The sequence below is a fragment of the Canis aureus genome, chromosome 9, assembly GCF_053574225.1.
Source record: "Canis aureus isolate CA01 chromosome 9, VMU_Caureus_v.1.0, whole genome shotgun sequence".
Classification (NCBI taxonomy): domain Eukaryota; kingdom Metazoa; phylum Chordata; class Mammalia; order Carnivora; family Canidae; genus Canis; species Canis aureus.
This window is the reverse complement of record NC_135619.1, coordinates 51,091,941-51,117,889: the sequence shown is the minus strand read 5'-3', so window position 1 is coordinate 51,117,889 and position 25,949 is coordinate 51,091,941. Positions and strand designations below refer to the sequence as shown.

The 25,949-nt window shown below is 51.0% G+C and overlaps 1 protein-coding gene across 1 annotated transcript in view; it reads left to right on the top strand.

Moving 5' to 3' along the window:
* The first annotated feature begins 14,371 nt into the window (after nt 1-14,371).
* Nucleotides 14,372-25,949, top strand: part of LTBP2 (latent transforming growth factor beta binding protein 2) — a 102,038-nt gene continuing 90,460 nt past the window's right edge. Inside the window, exons 1-2 of the mRNA XM_077909993.1 lie at nt 14,372-15,181; nt 22,310-22,380. Coding sequence (XP_077766119.1) covers nt 14,688-15,181; nt 22,310-22,380 — 565 coding nt within the window. The 5' untranslated portion in view covers nt 14,372-14,687. The remainder of the gene's footprint in view (nt 15,182-22,309; nt 22,381-25,949) is intronic.

Genomic DNA, 25,949 nt, shown 5'->3' with positions numbered 1-25,949 from the left:
CCAGCTGACCTGTGCTTCTGGTGCTGTCCCCTCCCTCCTCCTCACTTCTCCAGCTGTGGTTTTTGTCTAGAGACAAGAAAAACTTCTGGGTTTGATTCCATGAGGCAGGCTCAGAAGCATGCACTTAGCTCCCCTTTCCCCAGCTCTGTTCAACCCACCAGGGTCAGCATATTCCCCAGAACTGTGGGGGCAGTCCTCCTTGTACCTCAGAATGAACAGACTCCAAGCTCTCTGAGGGGGTTTGACACACTGAAGACACCCAACAAGTGTTTTCCAGATGAATGAATTGCCTCTTGGGTGTCTATTTTGGTAAGGAAGCAGCACCTTAGCTTGTCAGGTCCACTTAGGAGCTAAGAAGGATTCCCTTCCCTTTGCCGTGGAATCAGAGTTGGGGCTGGAGCAATGCCAACAGCTTCAGTCATGACCATGGCAACTCGGGCCATCCAGAAGCTTCACGCAGCTTTCCATGTCCTTGAAAAAAGGAGTCTTCCAACTTCTAGATGTTGGTTTTTATATCTACACCATGGTGGCCATTTCTGGCAAGTGACAAAGATAGGGCATCCAACAAGCAAACAAAGCTCCAATTCAGAAAGCTGCATTAAATTCTTCTCAAACCCACTCACATGGTGGGTTGCCAGCTCCCTTTTGCCCATCAGAAGATGTGCATTTACATCTGTGTTTCATCTCCTCCTCTTCTTCGTGTCTCAGGAATCCACGTGGCTACCATGAACTTCATCTTATATTCTCTCCCTCCCATGTCTTCACTCTGGGGGGATGATGGACAAGTGCAACGTAAAAATGAGTACTAATCCTCTTGTGTCATCTCTCTGGCTCTTCAGCCCTATTTTCCCCTCCCAGGATTACTCAATTCTCTGCATTGACATTGGTGAAACCTGCTGTTGTACAGACTATTGACCCTTGAGCTAGCTCATGGCTCTAAGGAGCCCTCTGTAGCTATAGGACTCATAGGGTTTCATGAAGCAGAGCCACTCTGCTTTCCCAAAAGACAACTCTCAGTGTCTGAGATGAGGACCCCAAAGCCAAAGGTGGAGAGGAGGCCTTGGTCAAAGGGAGGTAATCTTTGAAAAACTCTGGGCCCTTCACAGACTCACGCAGTCTTTAGAGGCTTTCCTCCCACACAGAAATCCTGTCTGAGATGCTGATCCAGACACTCATTACTCCGTGATGGGATCTGTCCTGCTGTTGGACAACTCTAAATGTTGCATCTACTGCCAGTAGAAATCTGTGTTTTCTTGTACCCGATCCTAGACCTGGAAGAACATTGTGAGCTCTGCTGTGGCAGAGACAATACTACTGACTTTCCATTTTACGTGACATTTCAGTCACTCTGATTAGAGTTGCCATGCATTCCTTTTTTAAATCTTCTCTTTCCTTGGATTCTGTACCACTTCCTTTTTCCACTGTGGATATTCTTATTTCCTTTGCAGGATTACTTTCCTTCCTTCAACGTCAAAGCACTAAACCCAGAACTCTTAAAAAAATTATATATATATATATATATATATATATATATATATATATATATCACCATTTTCAAATGTCAGATTAAATTATTTTTTAGTCAATTTACCAAGTTGTACAATTACCACCATCACTCAGTTTTGGAACATTTTTATCACCTCAATAAGATCTCTTGTGCCCACTTACTGTTAATTTCCTTCCCTCTTCTCCCATCTGTGTCCCTGGGATTTCTTTGTCTCTATAGCTTTGTCCTTTTTGGATATTTCATATAGATGGAAGCATATCACATATGGTGCTGTGAATGACTTCTTTCACTGACCATAATGTTGTTGAGGTCCACCCATGTAGTAGCATGTGTCAGTAGCCCACTTCTTGTTACTGATGAGTAGTATTTGGTAGTATAGATAGACCCGGTTCCACCGGTTGGTAGGCATTCTGTCTTTAGCTAACCTTTGGTTTTTATGAATAATGCTGCTAAGTCTACATCATTTATGTGCAAGTCTTCGTGTGGATACATTAAACTCTGAACTCTTGTCACTCCTAGGGCAGTCTCTTCCAAGTCCACAACTCTAAAGCCCACAACCATAGCCTTTTTCTCCTGGACACACAGTTAGATTACATTTTCCAGCCTCCTTTGTTGTCAGGTGGGATCATGTGACTGGGTTCTGGTCAATGGAATGCAGACAGAATGGTGCTTGCCTCTTCCAGACATTGCCCTTAAAAACCCTGTGCAATCCTCCACATTTTTTCCCTCTCCCTCTATCTATTGGCTGAATGAGAAGGAGGAAGAATCTCTATAATGGAGCCCCATCCTAGTGCCCTGCGTGACCTTGTGAATTTGAGTCCTGCTTGACATGAACAAAAATTCACTTACTGTTTTGAGGTTGTTTGTTACTGCAGTTAATCTGCTATGACTAATGCAAATACAGAACAACTGCTCTTACCCAAAATCTTGAAAACAGTTGAACATTGCCAGACTTTTCTCCAGCATCTTAAGTACTCCTCCTTGGTTGCATTTATCTCCGTGGAAGTTACCTTCTCCTAGACGACTTGTAACAAGCCATCTAAAACATGGCAGCAGTATTAAACAATCTGCATAGCTTGGAGTACACTGTTACCCTTTCTGTTGTAAGCCCTGGATACTGTCCAAGATGGCACTAGACCTTTTAGAAGTTTGCATTGTTAGTTTATTTCAAACCAGTAGTTAACCAGGATCTCTCTTTTCAACAGTCTCTGTACCTCCCCACAACACTCTGCCCAAATAAAGTCATTTCACACAAACTGCTATCAAAGCAAGTATCCCTCATCCTTTAATTATTACTTATTTTGGATCAAGATGCAAGGCTTTTTCACTTATCTCTATTAAATCTCAATTTATCTAGATCAGTTTATATCTTGCCTCTCTCATCCAGTTTTTATCATTTATTCCTCTAATCCTATGTCATGTGAAAATTTGATTAAAATACTTTCTCTTACTTCATCCAAATTGTGAGAAATCTTGTGAGGGTGCCAGCCCTGGCTCATGTGCTACCGTAGATCTCAACAATCTTCACCTATTCCTCAACGTGGGGAACAATGGCTTAAACATCTACACACATATCCAACCGCATTACTGTAAGCTCCACATTTCCCCAGGCTATCCACATTGAATATCATGTGATTTTCATTTGACTACCATTCAGAACTCTGGCAAAAATTTCTGATCAGTAACTCCGTCAAAAAGGAAATGGGATAAAAAAAAAAAAAAAAAAGGAAATGGGATAGACTCTGGTGTGGTTTAATTTTTGCAAACTTGGCTCTGGTATTCACTGCTGTGCCTATTCCTCACCATCCTTTCCTCCTTCTCCAGGCCAAAACCTGGCCTGCCTTCCAGACCCTGGTCAGACAGCATCATAGGTAGGATCTTCCCTGACCAGTTGTCCCATGCTCCCAGCCAGGAGGGCTCTGTCCTTATATTCACATTACACCCTGAACTCACCTCAATCATAGCACTTACCGTGATGGGTGGTGCTGCCTTTCTTACCACGCTGGATGCTCCTTGAGGATAGCGGCTAAACCTTATTCTTCTTGGCAACCCTGATGCCTGACAAAGGGATGATTAATGGATGGTGGCTGAAATGCACCAGGCCCTCCCTAACTCTCTGTTTGACGTCAGGCACATATGGCTTATCTATCTATGGGGCAAAGCCAAGCCAGAGGATGCAGGGTGAGTATTGAAGATGTATATTAAGATACTTAGGCATGCCATAACTTCAACAACATGAAATTATGGGATTGGAGAGGAATCTGAAGCCCAGCAAGAATGAGACTGGGAGGCAGGAGACTGACTAGGGAGGCTGAATCTCCAGGAAGATCTGGGTCCAGAGAGAGTGGGGAATTCAGAGGAGTACTTGGGGAAGGGTTGGGAAGGGTTGGTGGGTCACAGCAGTAGGAGCCTGGGGGGCAGGCTGAACCTGCTGAATTGGCAGCTCCACAATTTTTATAAAAGTGGAGGCATGAGGGGGAATAGACTGATGGGAAGCAAGGCTGGAGGATTGTTTTTAAGCATGGCAGGCTCATGGGCTTTATGTCAATCTGTGTTTACTTGGGGTGGTTTGGGATGGAATGTTGACAGAGATTATGAGTACGTTGCTTCCTCCCCACACAAATGACCTCCTGCTATTAACCAGAGGATATCAGTTCAGTCCATGCCCTCCAGGGTGATGGCTTGGATGTGGAGAACAGGTTCATCTTTCTGAAAAAAGGAACAGACTAGAATGAGGCTCCCTACCCCCACCCTCCGCCCCTGAATTGTTCCCAGCCTGCCCCTCCCACCTTATCTTCCCTTCTATAACCTCTGTTCCTATCTAAACTCCAGCCACACGAGCTACTTGAAATTCCCCCAATAGCCCAGACTTCATCTTACATCCCTGCCTTTGCATATGCAGTGCCTGTCCTTAGCACATTGCCCTCCCCTACATGGTGAAATCTCCTTCAGCCTTCAAGGTTCAAGTCAAAGTCAAGACTGAGAAATTCTTCCTAGCCTGCATGGTTCCTCGCCGGTGAGCCCAAGTGACTGTGAATTCACCTACTGAAGTGTTCACAATGACACTGCAGTGAGGTTGTCCTACCCATTCCCAGTGCCTGATGCAGTGCTTGGGTGCATAGTAGATGCTCAAAAATGTTTCTGGAATGGGAGGGCACCATGACAGGTTGATCATTAGAAGGTAGACAGATCCTTAGAGACATATCTGGCAGTTAAAGACATTCTAGGCTGTACCAAATACTGCCCCCGAGAAGATCAATACATATATTGAGAGCAAGGAGGTGGGGCAACAGTTTTCAGCAGCTAGGCAGGGGTGGATAGTGTGTGTGTGTGTGTGTGTGTGTGAGAGAGAGAGAGAGAGAGAGAGAGAGAGACGCCAGCCCTCCAGGGAGCGATGGCTCAATCAGAAGTGGGGGCTGTTTCCCTTCAATCATTACGGACCCTTCTCCATTTCTTCTTGCCAACTGGAAGAGGAGAGATGCTGACAGCTTATCTCCAATACACCCTCCCTGGCCACCAGCCCCATCCCTTTCCACCAGCAGCTTTGGCACTTGCACCTACCCTGTCAGAGATGTTCCCAGGCTCTGAGGCCCTGCTGCTGACATGCACAGACACTCTTGGCTTTCCTGGCTGAGACAGCCAAATAGCTCCCAGCTTCTTGAGGGAGTTGAAAGAGAAAGAGCTGAGAGGTCTGGGAGTCAGGAGACCCTGGTTCAAGAGCTGAGGCTGCCAATAACCACTCATGTGACCTCGGACAGGCATTTTTCCCCCTTTGGGCCTCAGTCTCCTTCACTCTAAATTGAAAAAGTGGGCTGGCTGGTCTCTCAGGGAGGTCCCCTCCAGTTTCACGTTCTGTGGATCCTACATTTCTTGGATCCACACCCACCCCTTGTCTGTCTGCTCCTCAAATCAAAATCTTACCATTGACATTAAGTTTGAGTTCATCCAGTAAAATCCCCTGTTTTTAAGATGAGGAAACTGACATTTGGGAGAGAAGGAGTAGGCCCAGGCAGACACGGGGAACATATAGGGGACTAGAACCAGGGTCTGTGCTTCCTGCCATGATCTGACCTTTAAAAGCTGCCTTGAAAAAAAAAAAAAAGCTGCCTTGAAGCTGGGCCAGCACAGGTCATCACAAGGCATGGTGGCTCCTTGGTCTTCTTCGGGCAATCTGCTCAGGGCCGCATGCCTTTGAGACTGGAGGAAGGGCCAACCACCCTGGACTAAACCCAGGTCCAGAGACCCGAGCCCTAACCTTCTCTGTGCTTCTGATTAGCTGCATGACCCCCTTGGACTGCAAGCTCTCAAGAACTGGGACTCACCTGCTCTAATCCCAGGGCTTGATTTTCAAAGTAAAACCTATTGGTTCACATTTTTAACACAGAATCTGGTTTTTCCAGTAACCAATGATGTCTGCGTTCAAGTCAGACCCAGAAGTCTTAGGTGCCTAACCAGTCAATGAAAAGGTTCCCTTGGGTCAGATGCTCATCTCTGGTCCAATCAGTTGTGTCTGGAGTGTTCTGTGGTTGGCAAATACAGTTGCCCTATCTAGATGAGATGCTTAGACAGACATTTATTAAAATTTCTATTTTATTGGTAAGGAAACCATGGCTCAAAGAGGTTAAGTCACTTCAACTGGGACCCAAAGCCAGTAAAAGATAGTGCAGATGGAACCCCAAAGCCCCATGTATTTCACACCACTGAGGACTGGCAACTGTGGCCCAGTCATGCAGGTGGAGTGAGGTACACTGAGGGCTACAGGGCTTCAGTGGAGGGAGCAAGCTTTCCAGACTTGGGGTGGGGTGGGGGTTCTGAGAAGTCTTCTTCTTAGAAGAAGTGGCCTTTGAGATAGGAGTTAAAGGACAGGCAGGCAGAAGCTGAAAGAATATTCCAGGTGAAGAAAATGATATGAGCCAAAGTATGTGGGTGAGGAGACATGGGAGAGGAAACTAGGGGAATTTTGAGCAAGTAGGACTGTGCTGCATACCAGCACACATGAGGGGACATATATGAGACGAGCTGGTGTGCTAGGCCTAGTGAGAAGTTTGGGCTTGATTTGTGAGGCCATGGGGAGTCATTGAAGGTTGTTGAGCAGGTGAGAGGCCTGATTAGAACTCTGCTGCCAGAAAATGAGGAGTTGTTTACAAGTCCGACTCCCCTCCACTGCTGTCTTCAGGCAGACGTGGGGAGGACTACAGCGGAGCTAAGGAGGGCCAGTGGCACCCACATCTTCAGGCGATGATCTGAGGAGGGGTGAGAAGACAGTGGGCAGTGGCCAAGGCTTCACGACTGGATGTGGCGGGTAGAGAGGAGGGGGAGGAGCTGGAGACGCCTTTCCTTCCTTCCTTGGCCATCGGCCTCCTCCAGCCTGAGGTCTGGTCTGGTGAGGCAGAGCACAGAGCATGCCTCTGCTGTCTGTGTGAGTTCCTGAGCAGTGAGATCTTTAATTTTTGTCTGCTGAGCCCCGATGGGCGAGGGGCCAGCCTGTGTTACAACCTCCTGGAGGCCCCTGGGCCAAGGCGCTCAGACCAGAGTGGACGGAAACAAGGAATGAGTCATGCAGGCAGGCTGGGGCCCACTGGGATCTGGCTGCCCCTCCTCTCCCACTCCCAGCCTGGTGTCTGCGCCCTGTCTTGAAAAGTTTTAGGGTCCAAGCCTGTCCCCAAGGGCTTGGAGTCCTAGGGAGAGTATTGGGGGCACCAGGGGAGACCTCATTGGGTGTCTCCATCCTCAGCATGTGATCCAGGGGACAATGGAGGTCAAGAGATGATAGCAGAAGGTGTTATCCCCCTTTCTTTGCCTTGATGATGAAGAATGCATGGGAGGTGCTTACAGACCTCCCTGGTAAGAGCTTATTCTGGGAAACACCGGACAGCAGATTTTGTTTCCTGTCCCCACAACTCCTATCCTTTGGGGTATGAGGGATGCCACTGCATCCCTGCAGGAAGCATGGTGGGGACAGGCTGGGAGACCCCAATGACAGCCAAAGGAAGTTCTTTCTACTTGCCTTCTCAAATTCCAGCACAGCCATTCCAGAATCCTGTATAGGTCGGCACAGTCCTTTGGCCCACAGGACTTTCTCCCTGGGGCTTTGGAATGGGTAATATGGTATGAGATTCCTCCCCTTCCAAATGCCCCTGACCCCCACCCCCAAGGGAGCACTTGAAGCCCCTGCAATCTTACCAGAAGGAATTAAAAAGGGGAAGCCTTCCAGGCTGTTCACATTGTTTTCGTGCTCAGGTCTTCAGAGACTCTGGAGAGAAGCTAGGCTTCATCCTCCAGGAGTTCTAGAAGATTCCACCCCAGCCAGTGGCTGAAGGAATTTATGCAGGTAAGTAGGAAATGTTGTCTGAGCTTTAGCTAAATGAACAGAGCCTTCAGATCAGCCCACTCTTGTATCAGAGACTGGAAATGAAGAGAAACAGAGTACAATCTACTATTTTGAAACGCTTCATTTTCACATGATCGCAAGACATCCTAGAGCAAGTGTAGTGTGCTGCATGGAGACAGAATGGGCTTTGGAGCCATTCAGACTTTTTGGTTGAATTCTGGCTCGACTCCTAGCTGTAAGCCCTTGAGCAAAAGTCTTCACCCCTCAGAGTTCGTGAAATGGGAATTACAGTGCCTACCACACAGGGACACACGGGTGTTCTATTTATGGCACTTTTCTTTTCCAAAGAGAAAAGCTGAAGACTGAGATGAGACTTACTTTAACAATTGAAACCGATTTGATGTAAAGGTAATCTTGGTTTTCCTTCCTTCTCCTCCACGAGAGGGAATCAGATTCACTGAGACTCACCATGATGACCTTTATCTGCCCTTGACCCAAAATGGATACCTAGCTGCAAACAGACCTGAGGAAGGTGGGACATGCTTGGTGGGGGCTCTCTTATGGCAGCAGTCCAAGTGGCCAGTGGCACCTCCCACCACACCACGAACAGCTATGAATGTTCCCAGTTCCCAGAGAACTGCAGCTAGGGGTACGTTCCCAGAGCAATGCTCCTCCAGAAGCTGCCATTGGCTTCATGTCTGGAACCAGACAAACCAAGGAATGAACCCTAGGGTAGCCACTTACTAGCTTTGTGATTGTGGGCAAGCCATCTTACTTCTCTGAGCCTTCATTTCCTCATGTGCTACATGATGAAATAGGAATATTTCCTTCATAAGATTACTGCGAGAATTAAATGAGAAAATTTCTGGGAAACACTCAGCCTCATGCCTGGTGCATTTTAAGCACTCAAGAAATACCAGCTGGCTGATGGAGTAATAGTAATTGATCCCCCCGCCCCCCTTCACAGGTTAGCTGGGCTGGTTATCTAATTTGCCCTGAAGGTGGCAAGAAGAGCATCTTTGTCTCCATTTTCAGATGAGAAAATGGAAGCCAAACACAGATGAGAGCTGAGCTCAGGTCACAGAAGGCAAAAGCATTCGTGCCCACCTGGAGAAGATAGCACTTGCCCACTAAGGCAGGGTGGCGGTGAGCTCTGGGCAGATGCCAGGCCATGGTGTCTGAGGTGGAAGGGTCTTGGCAGCCCCTGTGGGCCCTGAAGGCCTCATGCAGGAGGAAGCTGGGGCCTCGTCCTACAGCCCCCACCTTTCAAAATGGAAGCTGAGGCTACGCAGTTGTCTAATATCTGCACAAGAACATCTGAGCCCATGAGCCACTCCAATCTGGAAAGCCAGGGGCCCAATCAACCTTCCTTCAGCTGTTTTGCCCACTGATTAACCAGGAAATGTGTTATTTGTTCTGAGCAGGGGAACAAGCTCTCCTGGGGAGAGGAATTCAGGGCTGGAGGTCCAGTCACTTCCAAGGAAGAAAAATCCATGGAATTTTGTTGGAAGTCTGGGTCTCTGCAAAGGGAACACAAATTCATTCCTTGTTTTTTGGTCTTTATTTATTAAATTAGTTTAGGTTCTGGTAGCTATGTGGCTGCCAGCATCATTCCAACAAAACATGGGAAAGCAAATAGGTTGCCCTGGGTGTCCAGCAGGTCACTACTCCCTTTTGTCGTGCATGTGTCCGCCAAACTTTCCTGCAGGAATCTTTTATCTGTCCCTTCCACCTCTCTCTGCAGGGCTTTCCAGAGATGATTTCCTTCCCCAGACCCAAGAGATGAGTGAGTAGGCTTAGCAGCATTCTGTACCTCATTAGGGAGGAAGTTGGGATCAGGGTGAGGAAGTGACACACAGTGAGTCAGGGGCCCTGCTGGAAACAGTTAGGCCCCCCTTCCTTCTTTTACTGGGCAAGGGCAGAGGGGGGCAGAAGGTTCTGATAACTCCATATCACCAGGGAACTGAGATAGGGAAGGGCCATTGGGAATGTGCAGTGGCGGAATTCAGGTGGTGCCAGGAGCAGAGGTGCTGGGAAAGGTACCATTTCAGCTATGAGAAGGGCTGCTGAGGCACAACCCAGGGTTAAAACAATACGGGGGATCCCTGGGTGGTGCAGTGGTTTGGCGCCTGCCTTTGGCCCAGGGCGCGATCCTGGAGACCCGGGATCGACTCCCACGTCGGGCTCCTGGTGCATGGAGCCTGCTTCTCCCTCTGCCTATGTCTCTGCTTCTCTCTCTCTCTCTCTCTGTGACTATCATAAATAATAAATAAAAATAATTAATTAATTAATTAATTAATTAAAAAAAATTAAAACAATACGGTACAGGCCTTAAAGCTTGAGCTCAAGCTTTGGAAAACCACCAAAGCTTGAGTCCTGCATCCACTACTTGCCCACAAGCCAGTAGCTTATTCCCAGCCTCAGTTTCCTCCTTTATATGTGTGGAAATCATAATGCCTCCTTTATTTCGTTAAAGTTCTGTAGCACGCTTAGCACAGTGCTTGGACCATAGTAGGCTCCATAAATTTTGGCAGCTTTATAAAAGAAAAACAAACAAAAAGCTCAAGTGTTTATGGGATTGGAGATTCTGAAGAGCTCTGTCAACAGGTCCCAACAGTTACAGGGGAAGGGAGGGATGGGCTATAAGTGGGGAAGCCAACATAGGAGGATGGCCCTGGAGTAGGGCAGAAGGAGAGTCTTCAGAGTAGATGAGCCAGGCTGCAGCCCCAGGGAGAACAGGGTGGGAATTTCCAAGGACCACTTGTACTCAAAGAGGAGTGGGCGGGGCGCCTAGTGGTGAGGGAAGTGTGTCTGCGTGAGGGTTTTGGCCCAGGCCAGCGGTGAGAGGCTGAATGGGCGGCAGACTTCCAGAAGTGCAGACGGAGGAGACGGAGCAGTAATAATGACTTGGACACATGGGAGGAAAAAATAGCTCAGGGACGAAGATGACGCCAAGGTTTCTGGCCTTGGGAGGCTCATGGGGCTCTGAGGTGAGGGTTGAAAGATGAAGAGGAGAGCTCCTGAAGGAACAGGGCAAGGTAGTGGGCAGAGGAGGGGGACTTGGAGCTAAAGAGTGGGGTGGATAACAGGGCAAGGGGTAAGTGTGGAGCTGAAGCTTTTCCAAAGCTGGGAAGGTGCAGTGTCTCCGGGAGAGAACCAAATATTCTGGAAATTCAGATGGCGTTCGTCTCAAAACACAAGGCACATGATTCAAGGAGATCCTTAGGACCAGACTTGGAGGCAGCAAACACATGAACTTGGACCAGTAACTACCTCCAGAAACTCAGTTTTTCTCTCTTAGAGTGGATCTAATGATACCTTTTTACTTGATGGAACCATTCTGTCATTCATTTACCTAGCCAACCACTGAACACATATTTCTCAGTTGTCTGTTGGAGTCAAGCACTGTTCTAGGTTCTGGGGAAACAGTGGTGAGCCAGGCAGACAAGATATCCATTCCTTTAGAGCTATCACTGTGGTTTGGGAAGTCGGACATGATTTTAAAGGTTGTTGAACAGGATTCTTCTGTGATCTTTGAATTTCTGCTGAGGCCGCAAAGACTAGAACAATAAGGACTAAATAATCTCACATTCCGAAGAGAAGTACTAGACACTTTCTTAAAGGCAGAACTGGTTCAACAACACTTGCGCCACATCCCTCAATTCCAGTCTATACATGAAAGGGATTGAAGAAAGTTGTTGAGGTAGGGAACTGTTGCATTAGTAGGCAAGGCTGAGATTTCCCCTGGGGGCACTCATCAGTGCAAACCAAGCCCCAAAGAACCAATCATAGAGATTGGGGGCTTCCAAGAAGAGGAGACAAGCATGACTCCTTATGGAGTCTCCTTCCATGGATGCTGGCTGAGTTGCTGGAAGTTGCAAGCACCCCCAGTGCCCCAGAGCACAGTAAGGAAGTTCTGGAGAGAACCCAACACATATCTTTAGGAATCGAGGATGGGCATAAGTGAAGAGACTTGTGTGGACCTCCTGTCTGGGGAATTCTGACTGTGGATCCTGGCCAGAGTGGCTTCTATGGCAGAGCGAGGAGCTGCCAAGTCACCATTGGTTTGCCAGCATGGACGGGTAAGTCCCACAAGAGGCAGGTAATACAGGGGTCTGCAAGAAGCTGGCCAGAGAGTGCTTTGCACAGCAGTGCAGGGTGCAGGTCCTACAGAGAGACTCCCAAAAGCCCATGAATGCGCCCATGAAAGAACAAGCACTTGGCACCTACAAGCCAAGGGCACCTGTCACATAGGATTTTGCCATGTTTCCCCTAATGCCTCTTCCCCAGTCCTGACACAGGGGAACCACAGTAGAAAAGGGAGGTTAGAAAAACAGACCATGTGAGAGGCACCTAGGTGGCTCAGTCAATTGAGTTCACCTCTTCATTTTGGCTTAGGTCATGATCTTAGGATCCTGAGATCAAGCCCTGTGTCAGGCTCTGCACTCAGCTACTGGTCTGCTAGAGATACCCTCCTTCTCCTTCTGCTCTTCTCCCTGCACACACTCTCTCTCAAATAAACAAGTAGATCTAAAAGAAGAAGAAGAAGAAAGAAGAAGAAGAAGGAGAAGAAGAAGAAGAAGGAGGAGGAGGGAAGGAAAGGAAGGAAGGAAAAAGGAAAGGAAAGAGAAAAGAAAAGAAAAAAGAAAAGAAAAGAAAAGAAAAGAAAAGAAAAAAGAAAAGAAAGGAAAGGAAAGGAAAAGAAAAGAAAAGAAAAGCAGACCATGTTCTACCCTCTCCACTATAGGATCTTGGGCCAGGGGATAGGCCTATGGGGGAGGGGGACGAGTGTTAAATTGGTTGCAAGATTAATTAAACTGGATGAAGTTTTGATTTGGACAGGACTAGACTTTTCAGTGCCTAAAAATTGCTCTAAATTACAGAAATGAGACTATTCTCGTGGCCAGTGGGGATGGGCAAGCCAAGGACTCCCCTCAAGAGGTCATCAAAGGTGGAGAAGGGAAATTCACCGTAATATGGCTGAGGGCAGTGAGGAATGAAAAATGTAGCTCTTTCCTGATAGTCCCCTTTCAATTCAGTCCATTCAATAAGTCAGATACACAGGTAAGCAATTTAAAAATATGCTTTCAACTAGGCATTGGGGCAACAAAGGTAAAGCAGGGTGTTGTGCTATAAGTGGGAGGACTGCTCTGGATTGGAGGCTCAGGGATGGCCACTCCAGGAGGTGAATGATATTTGAGTTGAGAGGTGAAGTGATGAAGAGCTCATTCTGGAAAACATCTTGGAGATAAGTGTTGCAGGGAGAGGGAAGTGGGCATTCAGTTGGCTTGTTCAAGGAGCAGCGAGGAGGCTGCAGGTGGTGAGTGCCAGAGCAAGAGGGGAGATAGATCAGAGAGGGGGCCCAGTCACGCTAGGGCTTTGTTGGTCAGGGTCGGGTATTAACTATGCCCACCCTTTGGTGGTGTGGGAAGTTATCCACCGGTGCCCTCCTGCCTGCTGTCACTCTTCCTTTCTAGGAAACAGTAGGCTGCAGAAATGCACTGGGGACAGCAGGGTTGCCAGGCCTTCAGGCTTTAGGGCAAGGGGCCATGGTGTGAATGATGAGCTCATTGTTGGAGGTGCTCGGATGGGTGGCAATCAGCATTCTCGCACCCCTGCCCCTCTCGCTGCCAGTACTGGGTGTGAGCACACACAGCAGGTCAATCAGAGACTCCCGGAGTCCCTCCCACCCCTCCCACCCCTTGGAGAAATTCCCCGAGGGAGTCCAGAGAATGGGCTTCCGAGAGAGCTGGAAGCAGGAGGCCCGGATTTCAGCCCCTTTGGGGACACACGCTGTTTCCTGGTGTGGCCTTATTCAAGATCCTCCATGGCTATACCTCTGCTAAGAAGATGCTATCTCTTCCAGGATCCGCCATCACCGCCTCAGGCCCAGCCTGGACCCCTGACGCAACAGGAAAAGGATTAAGATCTAGGAGCGAGGGCGGCGGGCAGCGGCTGCGAGGTGGCCGAGGACGCGGGCGGCTCCACTAGAGGGCGCGAGCCCCCAGGCGACCTTGCCGCGCTCCCGCGCCCAGCCCCGGCCGGAGGGAGCCGGGCTCCCCGCGCCTCCCGGCTCTGCCCCGCGCTAGCCGACCCCGGGGCGGGCGCCCCCAGTGGCCGGGGCGGGAAGCGGAGCGGCCGGGCGCGGGCGCCTCGAGGCCCGGCTGGGTCAGGCGGATCTCAGCACCTCTCCTGGCCTCCTTCAGACCTTCGAGGCCGCAGCCTGGGCCATCCGACCGCGAGTCCGTCCCAGAGGGCAGGGGCAGGGGCAGGGGCAGGGGCAGGGGCAGGGGCAGGGGCAGGGGCAGGAGATAAATGCGGGACGGGTCCGCAGTTCGAGCTTGAGCAGGACGAGAGAAAGGGGACCAGGGGCCCCTGTCCCGGCAGGCGGCGTCTCCCCTGCCAGCCGTCGGGGCGGCCCGGCGCTGCCCCCAGCTCCTCACGGGTTAACCCCCCTCGCCGCCCGCTCGCTTCCCGGTGCCAAAGTGGGTGTTGCTGGAATTCCTCTCTCCCTCTCCCGTAATGAGGGGGCTGAGCTGTCCCTCCGAGGAGGGGGCACGGTGTAGATAAAAGAGACGAAAAACAGGGGGAGGTTTCCAAAAATAAAAGCGTCCGTCTCCCCTTCGGAAGGCTGCGGAGACGGGGAGAAGGCGCAAAGGTGCTGCGGCGGTGCGCGCCTGGCTGGAGAGGAGCGGACCCAGCTCGGGGCGCGCAGCCCTCGCCCCGGGAAGGCTGGCTCGGAGCCCCTAGACCCCGAGGAGCCCGCCGCGCCGGGGGAGCGCAGCGCAGCCGCCGCAAGCCCCCGGGGCAGTTCCCCCCGCCCGCCGCTCCCCAGTGGCCCCCGGCGCCATGAGGCCCCCGACCACCCACCGCTGCCCCGGGCGCGCCCCGCGGAACCCCTGGGGGAGCCTCCTGGCCCTCACCCTGGCTCTCTTCGTGGGCATGGGCCATGCTCAGCGGGACCCGGTGGGAAGACATGAGCTGGCTGGCAGGGACGCGAATCGGCTGCGCCGCCCCGGGGGCAGTCACCCCGCAGCGTCTGCAGCCAAGGTGTACAGTCTGTTCCGAGAGCAGGACGCGCCAGTGCCGGGCTTGCCGCCCACGGAGCGGGCCCAGCCGGGCTGGGGGAGCCCCCGGAGGCCCGCCGACGCGCTGGCCAGGAGGCCGCCCCGCGCGCAGCAGCCGCGGCGAGCCCAGCCACCTGCGCAGACCTGGAGAAGCAGCCCCGTGGGCCAGCAGCAGTCCGCAGCCCGCGCGCGGGTCGCCCCGGCTCTCCCGCGCCTCGGAACCCTCCAGCGGCCCGGGGCTGCGCCCCCAACCCCGCCGCGAGGGCGGCTGACGGGGTGAGCACTGCGGAGGGAAGCGTGGGGTCGGGGGGAGCGAGGGCGGGTTTCCATGTGCTCATTAGTGGAGCGATGCGCAGGCGAGAGGAGAGGGCCCCGGCTCGTGCCCTTGGTCCCCGCCCCGACCCCCCGGCCTCAGGACTGCAAGGGAAAGCCCCGGGGTCCCCAGGCTCAGGCTCGGAGATCTGACCGATTTCCGAAGAGTTGAGGGCAGAGAGAAACACTGTCGTCACCCTTTCGTACCGGCTCGCTGAGACCTGACGTTAAATCCCTTCCCCGGCGCCCGTGCGTTCCCTGGCCTCCGCTAACCGCTAACGGTGCCGGCAGACCCGCAGCGCGGCGGGCATCCGAGGGGGAGCCCCGAGGGGGCAGCGGGGTGGGCGTCCCAGGCGCCTGAGGCCCCAGAGCGGTTGAGCCGGCCCAGAGCGCAGGTAGGCGGAGGACGTCGGGGCTCCCGAGCGCCAAGGCAGATGCATCTCCGGGAACGGGGCTGGCGGCGAAGCTCCAGCCTGGCTACAAGCGTCTGAGCTGGGACGCAGGTCGGCCTGGGCCCGCGCGCGGCGGGACGTGGGAGGGGGCGTGCGCTCCAGGGCGCTTCGGGCGGGAAGCCTGCCTGCGCTGGGGCCGCGGCACAGTGGGTACGTGGGAGAGCCGGTCTGTGCGTGCTCCTGTGCAGCTAGGTGTCCGCGCGACTCGCTCAACCTGCAGGGCTGTCTCCCCCAACGCTGCGATTTGCTTTTCCCCCCTCATCCCGGCATCCCTGCCGCCCGCTGGGGGCGCCCTCGCAGCGTCGGGAGGCTCCCAGGCAACCCCATCCCCAGGGGCACTTTTCCTTGCCCGAGTTTGCCAGGTGTCTCCAGAATGGCGGGCACGGGAGCCCCGGGCAGTGCGGGGCTGGAGGAGGGCAGGATCGGAGAGGCTGGGAAGGGCTCTGGCAGCCCCTTATGGCCTGGGCCCAATTCCCCAGTTGAGTCCCAGTGGGCAGCAAGGACACTTGCACCCGCAGATCTACGCTGGCGGACCGCACGCCTCGTGGCCTTCCACTCCAGGTTTTCCTCGGCTGTTGAACTCTTTCTGTTTCAGCAGGATTGCCTCCCTTCATTCAGATCTCTGCTCAGACAGGTCGGCTCTGACTACTCCTGCCCCACCCTCTCTCCCTTCACGTGCTTTACCTGTTTCTGCATTTTGGGTCTGGTCTCCCTGCCCACACTAATGTCAATTCTAGGAAATCAGAGGCTTTGTTTTATTACTATGTTACTAGTGCCTAGAACAGTGCCTGCCTACAGTAGATGATCCTTAAGTATCTGTTGAATAAGCAAATGAACTCCCTGCTGCCCCAGGAAGGCCCAGCTTAAAGCAGGCAGAGTAGACCCATGCACTGCCAAGTCCCTTACACACAGGATCAGTCAACAAGTGTTAATGGAGCAACAGCCACGTGTCAGCTTTTTCCCTTTCCTGACGTGTGCAAGTGAATACATGCTTCTTAAGAGTAAGTGTGCAGAGCCTGAGACAGGGGATGAGGGCTCGAAAACAAAGGCATTGTTCCTGCCGAGAATGCAACTCACTTAAAATAGAGTTGGAGAGATGAACAGATATGTGCCAGTGAATGTGCTTACTAGTAACGGAAGCTTCATATTAAGCATAAAGGAATGGGACAATTATGGCTGAGGAGCTCAGAGGAGCCCGAGTCCCTAGGGCTGGATGGGCAGTATGTGGAGAAGCAGAGGGGAGGTGGCAGGAGTGGGGCCCAGAGGTGTAGCACTGCCCAAGGATGAGGGCTTTTCACTGTTGGCACTGGCCTGGGGGCAGGATGACACCCTGGTGCAGGGAAGCCATAGGAGTGAGGCTGGAGGCATAGGTTGGGCCAGATCATGGAGAAGCTTATATCATTGGCATTTAGAAGGAAGTTGGGGGAAGGTAAAATAGTGGAGGTTGAGAGTGGAAATTGTGAAATGAGGCTGGGATATGCAAAGCAGATTTTCACCACAATAAAGCTGGTATATGTGCACAGGTGTGTAAGGATATGGGCTGGGGGCTACCCATAGGCACCTGTGCACATACACAGGTGCACACATGGAATCACATGGAATCACAGGGGCTGGCTCCTCCCCCAGATTCTTTTCTGCAGCTTTGATGAAGGGTGGGTTCCTCTGGCCGTGCACCCAACCACTCCAAGTCAGCTGAGTAGCAATTTGTCCATCTGCTTCCTCTCCGCAGGCCCATTCTGGCTAATGGCTTCTGGCCAGGCTGACCTCTCTGGCAATTAATTGCCTAGTGGGCTCCTCAGGGCCAAAGACCAAGTGCCACCTGCTGGTGAAGCTTGGAACTGCACTACTACTACGGGGGATTCTTTTTTTTTTTTTTTTTTTTTCATTTATTTATGATAGTCACAGAGAGAGAGAGAGAGAGAGAGAGGCAGAGACACAGGCAGAGGGAGAAGCAGGCTCCATGCACCGGGAGCCCGACGTGGGATTCGATCCCGGGTCTCCAGGATCGCGCCCTGGGCCAAAGGCAGGCGCTAAACCGCTGCGCCACCCAGGGATCCCACTACGGGGGATTCTTCATTCATTCAACAAATACTTGAAAAGCCTCCTGTATGCCAGGCACTTGTGCTGGACCTTGGAGATACCGCAGAGGCCAACACAGCCCGTGTCCTCACACAACTTGCATGTAGTGGGGATTTATTTGCACACAAGATATATTAAGCATGTGCCAGGCACAGTGCTAGTGTGTGGGAACATCGTAACCACAGCAGACACAGATCCTGCACTAATGGAATTTATGGTCAATAGGGGACTTTTTAAGCCATGGTTTCACAATATTCAGTGTTTCTTGAAATAGCCTCACAGGCTAATACTTTCATAAAATTTTCCTTGATCTTTTCCCTCTTGTTCTATTATTTTTCTTTAAATTTATACACTGTTAAAATAGCATGATTTTGTATTTTATCTATCAAAGTATTTTATATTATAAGGGTTTGTACAAACATACAAAAAGGTATTGGAAATAATATAACTAACGACCATCCAGATTTTTCAGACCTTAATACTTGGGCATATTTTGCTTTTGATATTTTTAGTTGAAAACCCCCCTAAAAATTTGTCTCTCTCTCCCCAGAATTAACCACTACCCTGGATTTACTCATGATTCCAATGTATGTTTTTGCACTGTTACTACAGATGCATGCCTCCATAAAATACACAATATTGTTTTGCATATTTTAAACTCAGATAAGTGATACCATACTGTATCAGCTTCCAACAGTTTGCTTTCTCCCCTCCTCCTTAGATTTTTGAGTTTAGCCATGTTAATATAATCAGTCCATGTTTATTCATTTTAACTGTGGTATATTATGCCATTGTCTGAATATACCACAGTTTGTCCACTTTCCTGTTTTTGAACATTTAGATGACTTACTTTTTTTTTTTTTTTGCTATTGCAAACAGTACTTGGCTCATTTTTCCACAAATAAATTCATTTTTCAAGGACACTTTGTATCACTATCATAGTTGAAAATAGTACCACTTGTCATAAAAAGAAGGTAATTTTAGGAAAATTGAAATGAAAAGAAAATGTTCTCAAATTCTATTCAGACACCACTATCAGGAAGCTCAACCCTCTGGTCTGTTATTCCTATTGAAAAGAGAGACTAGCAAGTGTTGGGGGGAAGGACCTGGCATGGAGACCCAACCTCAGACAGATTTTTTTTTTACTGACCTAATCAGGCTAGAAAGATAACTGAAAAGGGGATCACTTTCTCACCACATGAGTCGCATTGTTGAATGCTATGGTTGTGGAAACCTAAAACTTCCTTTCCTAACCTGGGTGTAGCTCATCCATTATTTGGGAAACAGTGGATTAAGTGAAACAAAGAAGTATTAAATGTATATCACGTGTCAGGCATTGTGTTAGACCCAAAGAGGAATAAGAAAGAATTCTCAATATAGTCAAGATGGGGCCGCATAAGACCAATGACCTGAGACAATCAGTACTAAATGATTGCAGTGGATGGGGAATGGGGAAGGCTGAGCATATATCAGGGAAGGTTTACACCAAGGAGGTAACATCTGATCTGGGAGTCTTGGAGTATGCAAAGGATTTCAACAGGCAAAGAGAGGAAAGGATTTCAATTGGCAAAGAGAGGAAAGGCAGAGAGCAGTTTAAGCAAAGCATCAAAATGGGACCCTATGTGGTGCCATTGCAAGACTACAAATTTTGTAGCGTTGGAGGATCATAGCCTTGGTTGTGGAAGGTCATGGAGACAGGGGACAGGTTATAGGGACAGTTAGACTGCACGGGCAGGTGGGGGCCTGGCCAGCTTCATAGAGGCCAACAGAGAGTTGTGGAAGATTTTTAATGAAGGGCCAGTATGATCACATTGGTCTTAGGTGGACCAGCAACTGTTCCAGGCTGTTAGCCAGATGTGCCAAGGTTTGGACCATGATGCTGGATCCTGAGCTGATGTTTGCTGAGAGATGTCACCTGGAAGGTTGGGCTCCTCTGATCTTATGGTAGTACCTTCCAAGAAGTCAGAACCATTGAGTCATATATGTCTCCGCTAGTCAGACTTAGCTGCTCTCTCTAGTTAGCCAGAGCCTGCTGATGGTCATCTCCCACTTCCCTGGGCCTCTGCCCAAGATTCTAATAGGGGCCTAGAACAAACTCTCAGAGTTCTCTCCACCTCGGGTACCTGAATCTCTTGAGTGCCCCCTCCAGCCCCAGCCTGGCTGCTCCTTCCTGGCAGCCTTTGACTCTGACCAGGCCTCACTATGTTCCCGAGGGCCCTGAGACTCTACCACCATAGGGCAGTGGGGCAGGGCTCACTGCTGCTTCCTATAGTTAGCTGTCCTGAGGGCATCTGGGGTGACAGCTGGCTCAGGAGGCCTCCTGGGGCTGGGATCCATGCCATGACCTCCCAGCCAAGAGGCCCCTCAGTCTGTTCTATCTGGGCACAAACAGACCCTAGTTCTTAGAAAACTCTCAGGGCATGCATGCAGTCTGATTCCTTTTGAAGACCTCGTAGGCCTCTAACAGGACTTGTCAGTACCCCCAAGGGCTCGTATGCCCACCCCTTCCACTGGCGTGTACCCTCAGAAAGCCTGGGTATGAGGATCAGCCCCTTCCTCAGAAGCCAGTGACTTGGGTCCTGATGAGAGCTAGGAAGCTGCAGAAGGCAGCCGTCCAGAGAAGCTTCGAGGTGGCCAGGATGGCACAGCTTTTGGCTGGGAGGACATTCTGGGAGCTCCCTGGGAGGCAGCTCCCCGCAACTTTGGGCCATGGAACTAAAAATGAGCTTCGGCTTTTCCAAGCTGCAGGAATTTATTTTGAATGTTTTGTCAGGCTCCAGAAACCACACAAGCTTTGGGGTCCACTCAAATGTCAAATGAACTAGTAAACAAGACCAGATGCTCACTCTGCTGTCCACAGAGGTTACAGGAAGGGCCCCCTTCTCTGTCCTGCACCTTGCTCCTCCGGCCTCATACTTTGCTGCCCGACTTGCCCTGTTTCAGTGAGTGCTCAAGTAGACAGTCTCTGATGGTAATAATGGGATCCACAAAAAGCCAGGGTCAGGCCCAGGCCCTGGCCCTCAGAAGGCCCTTCTCCAGACTTCTAGAAAAGTTACCCGGGTCCAGAGATTTGGGGCTTTAGATGGTGAGTCGAGGCTGGTGAAAGCTGCTGGTGCTACAGGGGCCTCACCACATACCTGAGAGTGAAGTCTGGGCGAGTTGGGTGAGTACCCCAGCAGTTACTACAGACCAGCATCTCCCGTGGGGGCCCTCAGTGCGGGCACCAAGGAGTAGCTGGGGAAGGACTAGCCCCCATAAAGTAAGTTCCATTCCCCTGCCCAAACAGAAGGAATGTGTGCACTATGCAGAGGCAGCTTAACTCAAGTCCCCAGTTTCATCTTCTTACCAGCTCATCACCTCAAGCCTCTCTCTCTTTATTTAAAATTTAGAATTTTTTAGGATTTTTAAAACTTAAATTAAATTAGCTAACATACAGTACCTTATTAGTTTCAGTTGTAGAGATCAGTAATTCATCAGTTGCATATCATGCCTGGGGCTCATCCCATCACATGCCCTCCTTAATTACTCCATTTCCCCTGCCCAGCAACCCCCAGTTTGTTTCCCAGAGTTAAGAGTCTCTCATGGCTTTTCTCTCTCTCTGATGACTTCGCCTTCAGTTTTTCCTCCCTTCCCTATGATCCTCTGTGCTGTTTCTTATATTCCACATATGAGTAAAACCATGTGATCATTGTCTTTCTCTGATTGGCTTACTTTGCTCAGCATAATACCCTCTGGTTCCATCCACATCAGTGTAAATGGTAAGTATTCATCCTTTCTGACGGCTGAGGATTATTCCATGGTGTGTATTTATATCTCACATCTTCTTTATCCATTCATCTGTCAACGGACATCTTGGCTCTTTGCATAGTTTGGTTAAGCCCCTCTTAAATAGAAACTCTCATCCCAGGTCTCTGTGTCTGCACCACACACCAGCCTGCCCAAGGGCCAAGGCTCCTCCAGTGTGCATTTGCTGGCAGGTGATGCATATCTTAAGGCTGTTTTATGTGTGTTTTCTAGCTTCCCTTAGAGAGCCAGCTTTTGTTGGGCCAAGGACCATGGTGCTTATTTTTTGGTGAGAGGCAGTGTAGGGTTGGACCATGACTTAGAGGTGGACAAACTCAGGTTTGAATCTGGCTTTGGCACTTGCTCATTGCTGAGCCTCGGCAAGTCACTGAAACTCTCTGAACTTAACGTTTTTCTCATTTGTATGATCACTGTCATTAATTGTCCCAGGGAGGGCCTTCTTTGTGTTAGGTATTCTCTCTCTCATTCAATCATGAGAATAACCCAATTAGGAATTATTACCTCATCATACTGATGCAGAGAGTGAAGTTTCCCAAGATCACTCAGAGAATGACAGTCAGGACTCAAGGTTAGATCTACGGGATCATAATGTGCTTGCCCCTGGGCCACATGGACTCCCTAGAGAAGGAGGATGATCTGGCCAGTCCGGCAGGGTTCCCCTGGGCCCTGCCTGTAGAGGGTGGGACCCTCAAAGGAGCTCTGGAAATTGTACCACTCTGAGTACCCTTGTGTTGACCCCATTTTGCTGACCCCACAGGAGGAATGTCTGCGGGGGACAGTGCTGCCCAGGATGGACAACAGCAAACAGCACCAACCACTGTATCAAACGTGAGTGCCTCTGCCCACCCACCCTTCTCCCCCTCTCTCCTTTGAGGTTGGCCAAGCCCAGAAACTCAGGGACCTGGAGCAGAGGTGTCTTCCCCAGTCTGCCTCTCCAGAATGGAGGTAACAGGTAGTGGATAGGAGAGGGTTTCAAAAAGCCTCCAGCTGAAAACAACTCTCAAATAAAAGTCCCCACTCATGTTTTCAAAGCTTCCTGAGTTCCCCTCCTGCTGCCCAACCATGTCGGTGTCCCACTTGCCCAGTCCATAGGGTCCCTTGGGTGCCCACACTCACCTGTAGTCTGCAGAACATGCCTGGCTCCAGAACCTCTGCATCGCACATTGCTAGGGGCACCATTCACGTTGTGTGCTGTGGGATTGCACCTCTGCCTTGGCCGCTGGCACCACTGGTCCTGGGCTCTGTCAGGCATCCTGCCAGGATGAGGCTATCAGATGAGGCTCTGATCCCATGTCTGGAGCAGTCTTCCTTTAGACCACTCTGAAGCTGGCAGCCTGGCCCAGGCGAGAGAAAAGAGAGAGTAGTCATCTTAGTTATGTGGAAACCAAGGAGCAGGAGACAGGAAGAGCCAGGGCCTCCATGCCCAAGCCTCCACTCATGGGGCAGATGCAGTGACAACAGCCAATGCCTATGCAGCACTCATTTTATGCAAAGTCCACTTTACATGGCCTATGGGGCAGGGAGTACCACTATCCATTTGGCAAAGAAGGAAACTGAGGCACAGACAGGTCACATGGCCTGGAAATGGTAGGATTTGAACCCAGGTCATCTGACTCCAGGATCCCTCTTCTTCTTTTTTTTTTTTTTTTTATAAAGATTTTATTTATTTATTCATGAGAGACACAGAGAGAGAGGCAGAGACACAGGCAGAGAGAGAAGCAGGCTCCATGCAGGGAGCCCAATGCAGGACTCGATCCCAGGACCCCAGGATCATGCCCTGGGCCAAAGGCAGGTGCCAAACCGCTGAGCCACCCAGGTGTCCCCAGGGTCCCTCTTCTTAATCATTATACCCTGCTGCCAGATCTCTTACCTTATCTTTCCAGGGCTCACTTTCTACACCTGTGACCTAGGAATGGCTACTCCTACCATTACCACTACTACCATTACTGCTACTACTAGTAGTTGACAGCTGAGCATTTGCTCTGTGCCCACCACTGTGCTAAGCTCTTCATGTACATCATCAAGCCTCTCAGGAATCCTACAGAGTGGGTATTTAGTAATCATTCCCACTTACAGAAAAGGAAGCTGCGTCTTGGGTTGATTAGGAAACATGGCCAAGTTAACAGTACTCTAAGCCCTAGAGCTGGTGCTGGATCAGGCATTTTGATTTCTGAATCCCATACTCTTCCCTGTGAGGGTTTGTTCGCTCCCAACCCTGGGTGAGCCGGGGCCTTCTAGAATTTGGAATCCTCACAGGTGAAAAGAGATACTGGCTCTTTCTCCTTCTCACTCCAGGGCTCCCCTCCTGAGCCCTCGTCAGCTCCCTAGACCTTTATGGCTGGCCCAGGAGCCCCGCCTGACCGTCCCTGCTGCTACCTTCTGCCGGGCTATGAAGACTCCTGCCTGGCTGTGAAGACTGGTCTCACCAGAACCCCTTATTGCCCAACGACAAGCCCCAGGCCCTAGCCAGTGTGAGGGTTTCACAGCTAATGGTCTGGATATATGACGAAACCTGTGGTGCTCCCAGCCCTGATGGACGCCCTCAGCTCTGATTCTGACGCCTCCTGCAATGGGGATGAGATGGGGACAAGATGGGGATGCTTCTTTTTCTGTGGAGATGGAGATGCTGACTCACCAAGCTCTTGGTTCTGCTTCAAACCCCATGGCCCTGACCCTCTCCCAGCCTGACGGTGAAACTAAAGCAGAATCTTGGGTCTCTCTAAGGGTCTCCAAGGTAGAGAAACCAAAACCCTAAACCCAGAAACATACAGCAAAGCAGATCTTTCCCCCTGAAAAGTCTTTCCTTTTCAGGGAGCCTGGATTAGTTGAGCTCTCAGAGGACAGGCCCTCTGTGGCTGGTGGCAGAGATGAGGGAAAGACACTTATCCTTCAAAATGATAAAGATGAAGACAGTGTGCCTCGAGTGGCTTGCTTATGGTCACAAACTCACTGGAGGGGGATCAAAGACTCAAAATCAACAGTTCCCCTGGGCAGAGAAGCCAGGCTTGTGGGTAGCCAGGTGGTTTCGTGCTCAGAGAAGCCCTGAAGTTGGGAGCTGGAGCCTGGGCGCTGGTATATTTTTAAAGCCCAGCAGGCAATTCTAGCCAGCACTAAAGAGCAGAGCTACTGAGCAGAGTTTGGTCGGTCATAGGAAGATCTGCCTTGGGGGCCCTATCTCAAATCTGGGTGTTCCCACGACTCCTCTGGGATCTAATTTAAAGCACAGATTTGGATTTAGCAGGTCTGGGGTGGGACAGGAGAGTCCGAGTTTCTAACAAGCCCTCAGAGGCGGCTGCTGCTGCTGGTTCAGGGACCACACTTTGAGTAGCCTTGGGGCACTCTGGAGGCCTGGGGACGGATTGGGGGTTGGAGATGGGGAGGAGGGTTGGTATGTTTCAGTGAACTTGGCAGAGAGGGTGGCTGAGATTTGAATTGAAGCTGGACCACGGTGGCCTTCAGAGGGGGTGGGCTCCTCACCAGCTGCAGGGCTCTGGGCAAGGACCTGGCTCCCGGCCCTCGGGCCCTGGGGCCCTGGAGGTTCTTGATTTCCTAACTCATCATTCATGGTTCTCCCCATGTTAGTCTCTGCCAAACTGGGGTTTTGACACTGGAAACTCAAAGTTGGGTGAATCTGCATACTGTCAGAACCAACATGTGTGTGTGTACCCCCGTGCCCCAGCCTGGGAATGCTCCAGTGTGCTGCCAAATCCCACTCCAGCCTGGGAGTCCTCAGCCCCCGTATTTCTCTCCCTGTCCTCTCGCCCTGCTGTTCCCCGGGTCATCCCCCCCGACCCTGGCACGCAGGCTGGCAGCTCTCCCGGAGGAATTGCCAGTGGGCATTAGCCTTCCCCACTTGAAGTTGGCTTGGCCACTGAAGAGCTGTGTGCTAATTAGCTGGGCCTGATGCTGTTTGCTTGTTGCTATTTTGCTGCTAAAGAGCCTAACGAGAACCACGTGGGCGGTGGGGTGTTGGCTGTGGAGAATGTGGGGCTCTTGGCTCCACACCCTGTCAGCTGGCTCTCCTGCCTCCCCCCCTCCCCGCCCCGTGGTTAGTATCTTCCTTCCCCCTCCCCACAGCTGCCCTCCTGGCCGGAGCCAAGAGTGCCAACACTCGGAGAATGCTCAGGACTCTTTCCTAGCACTTTCACACATGTGGGGTGTCTCCTTGGCCAGGAGGAGAGGGGGGGTTGACAAGGAGGGGTGTGTGACCTACCCCCACAGCCAAGAATGAAGTCCAGCCCTAGAACCATGGGGAGACTCAGTTGGCCTCGTAGTATCTTCCAGAAATCTGTGGGTCCGACCCACTGCTCATGGGCATGGAGGGATAGCCCTTGCCCCCCTGCCCTTCAGGCCACCCCTCAGCCCCCTCTAGCCACCTCTCACAGAACCCTGGGTTG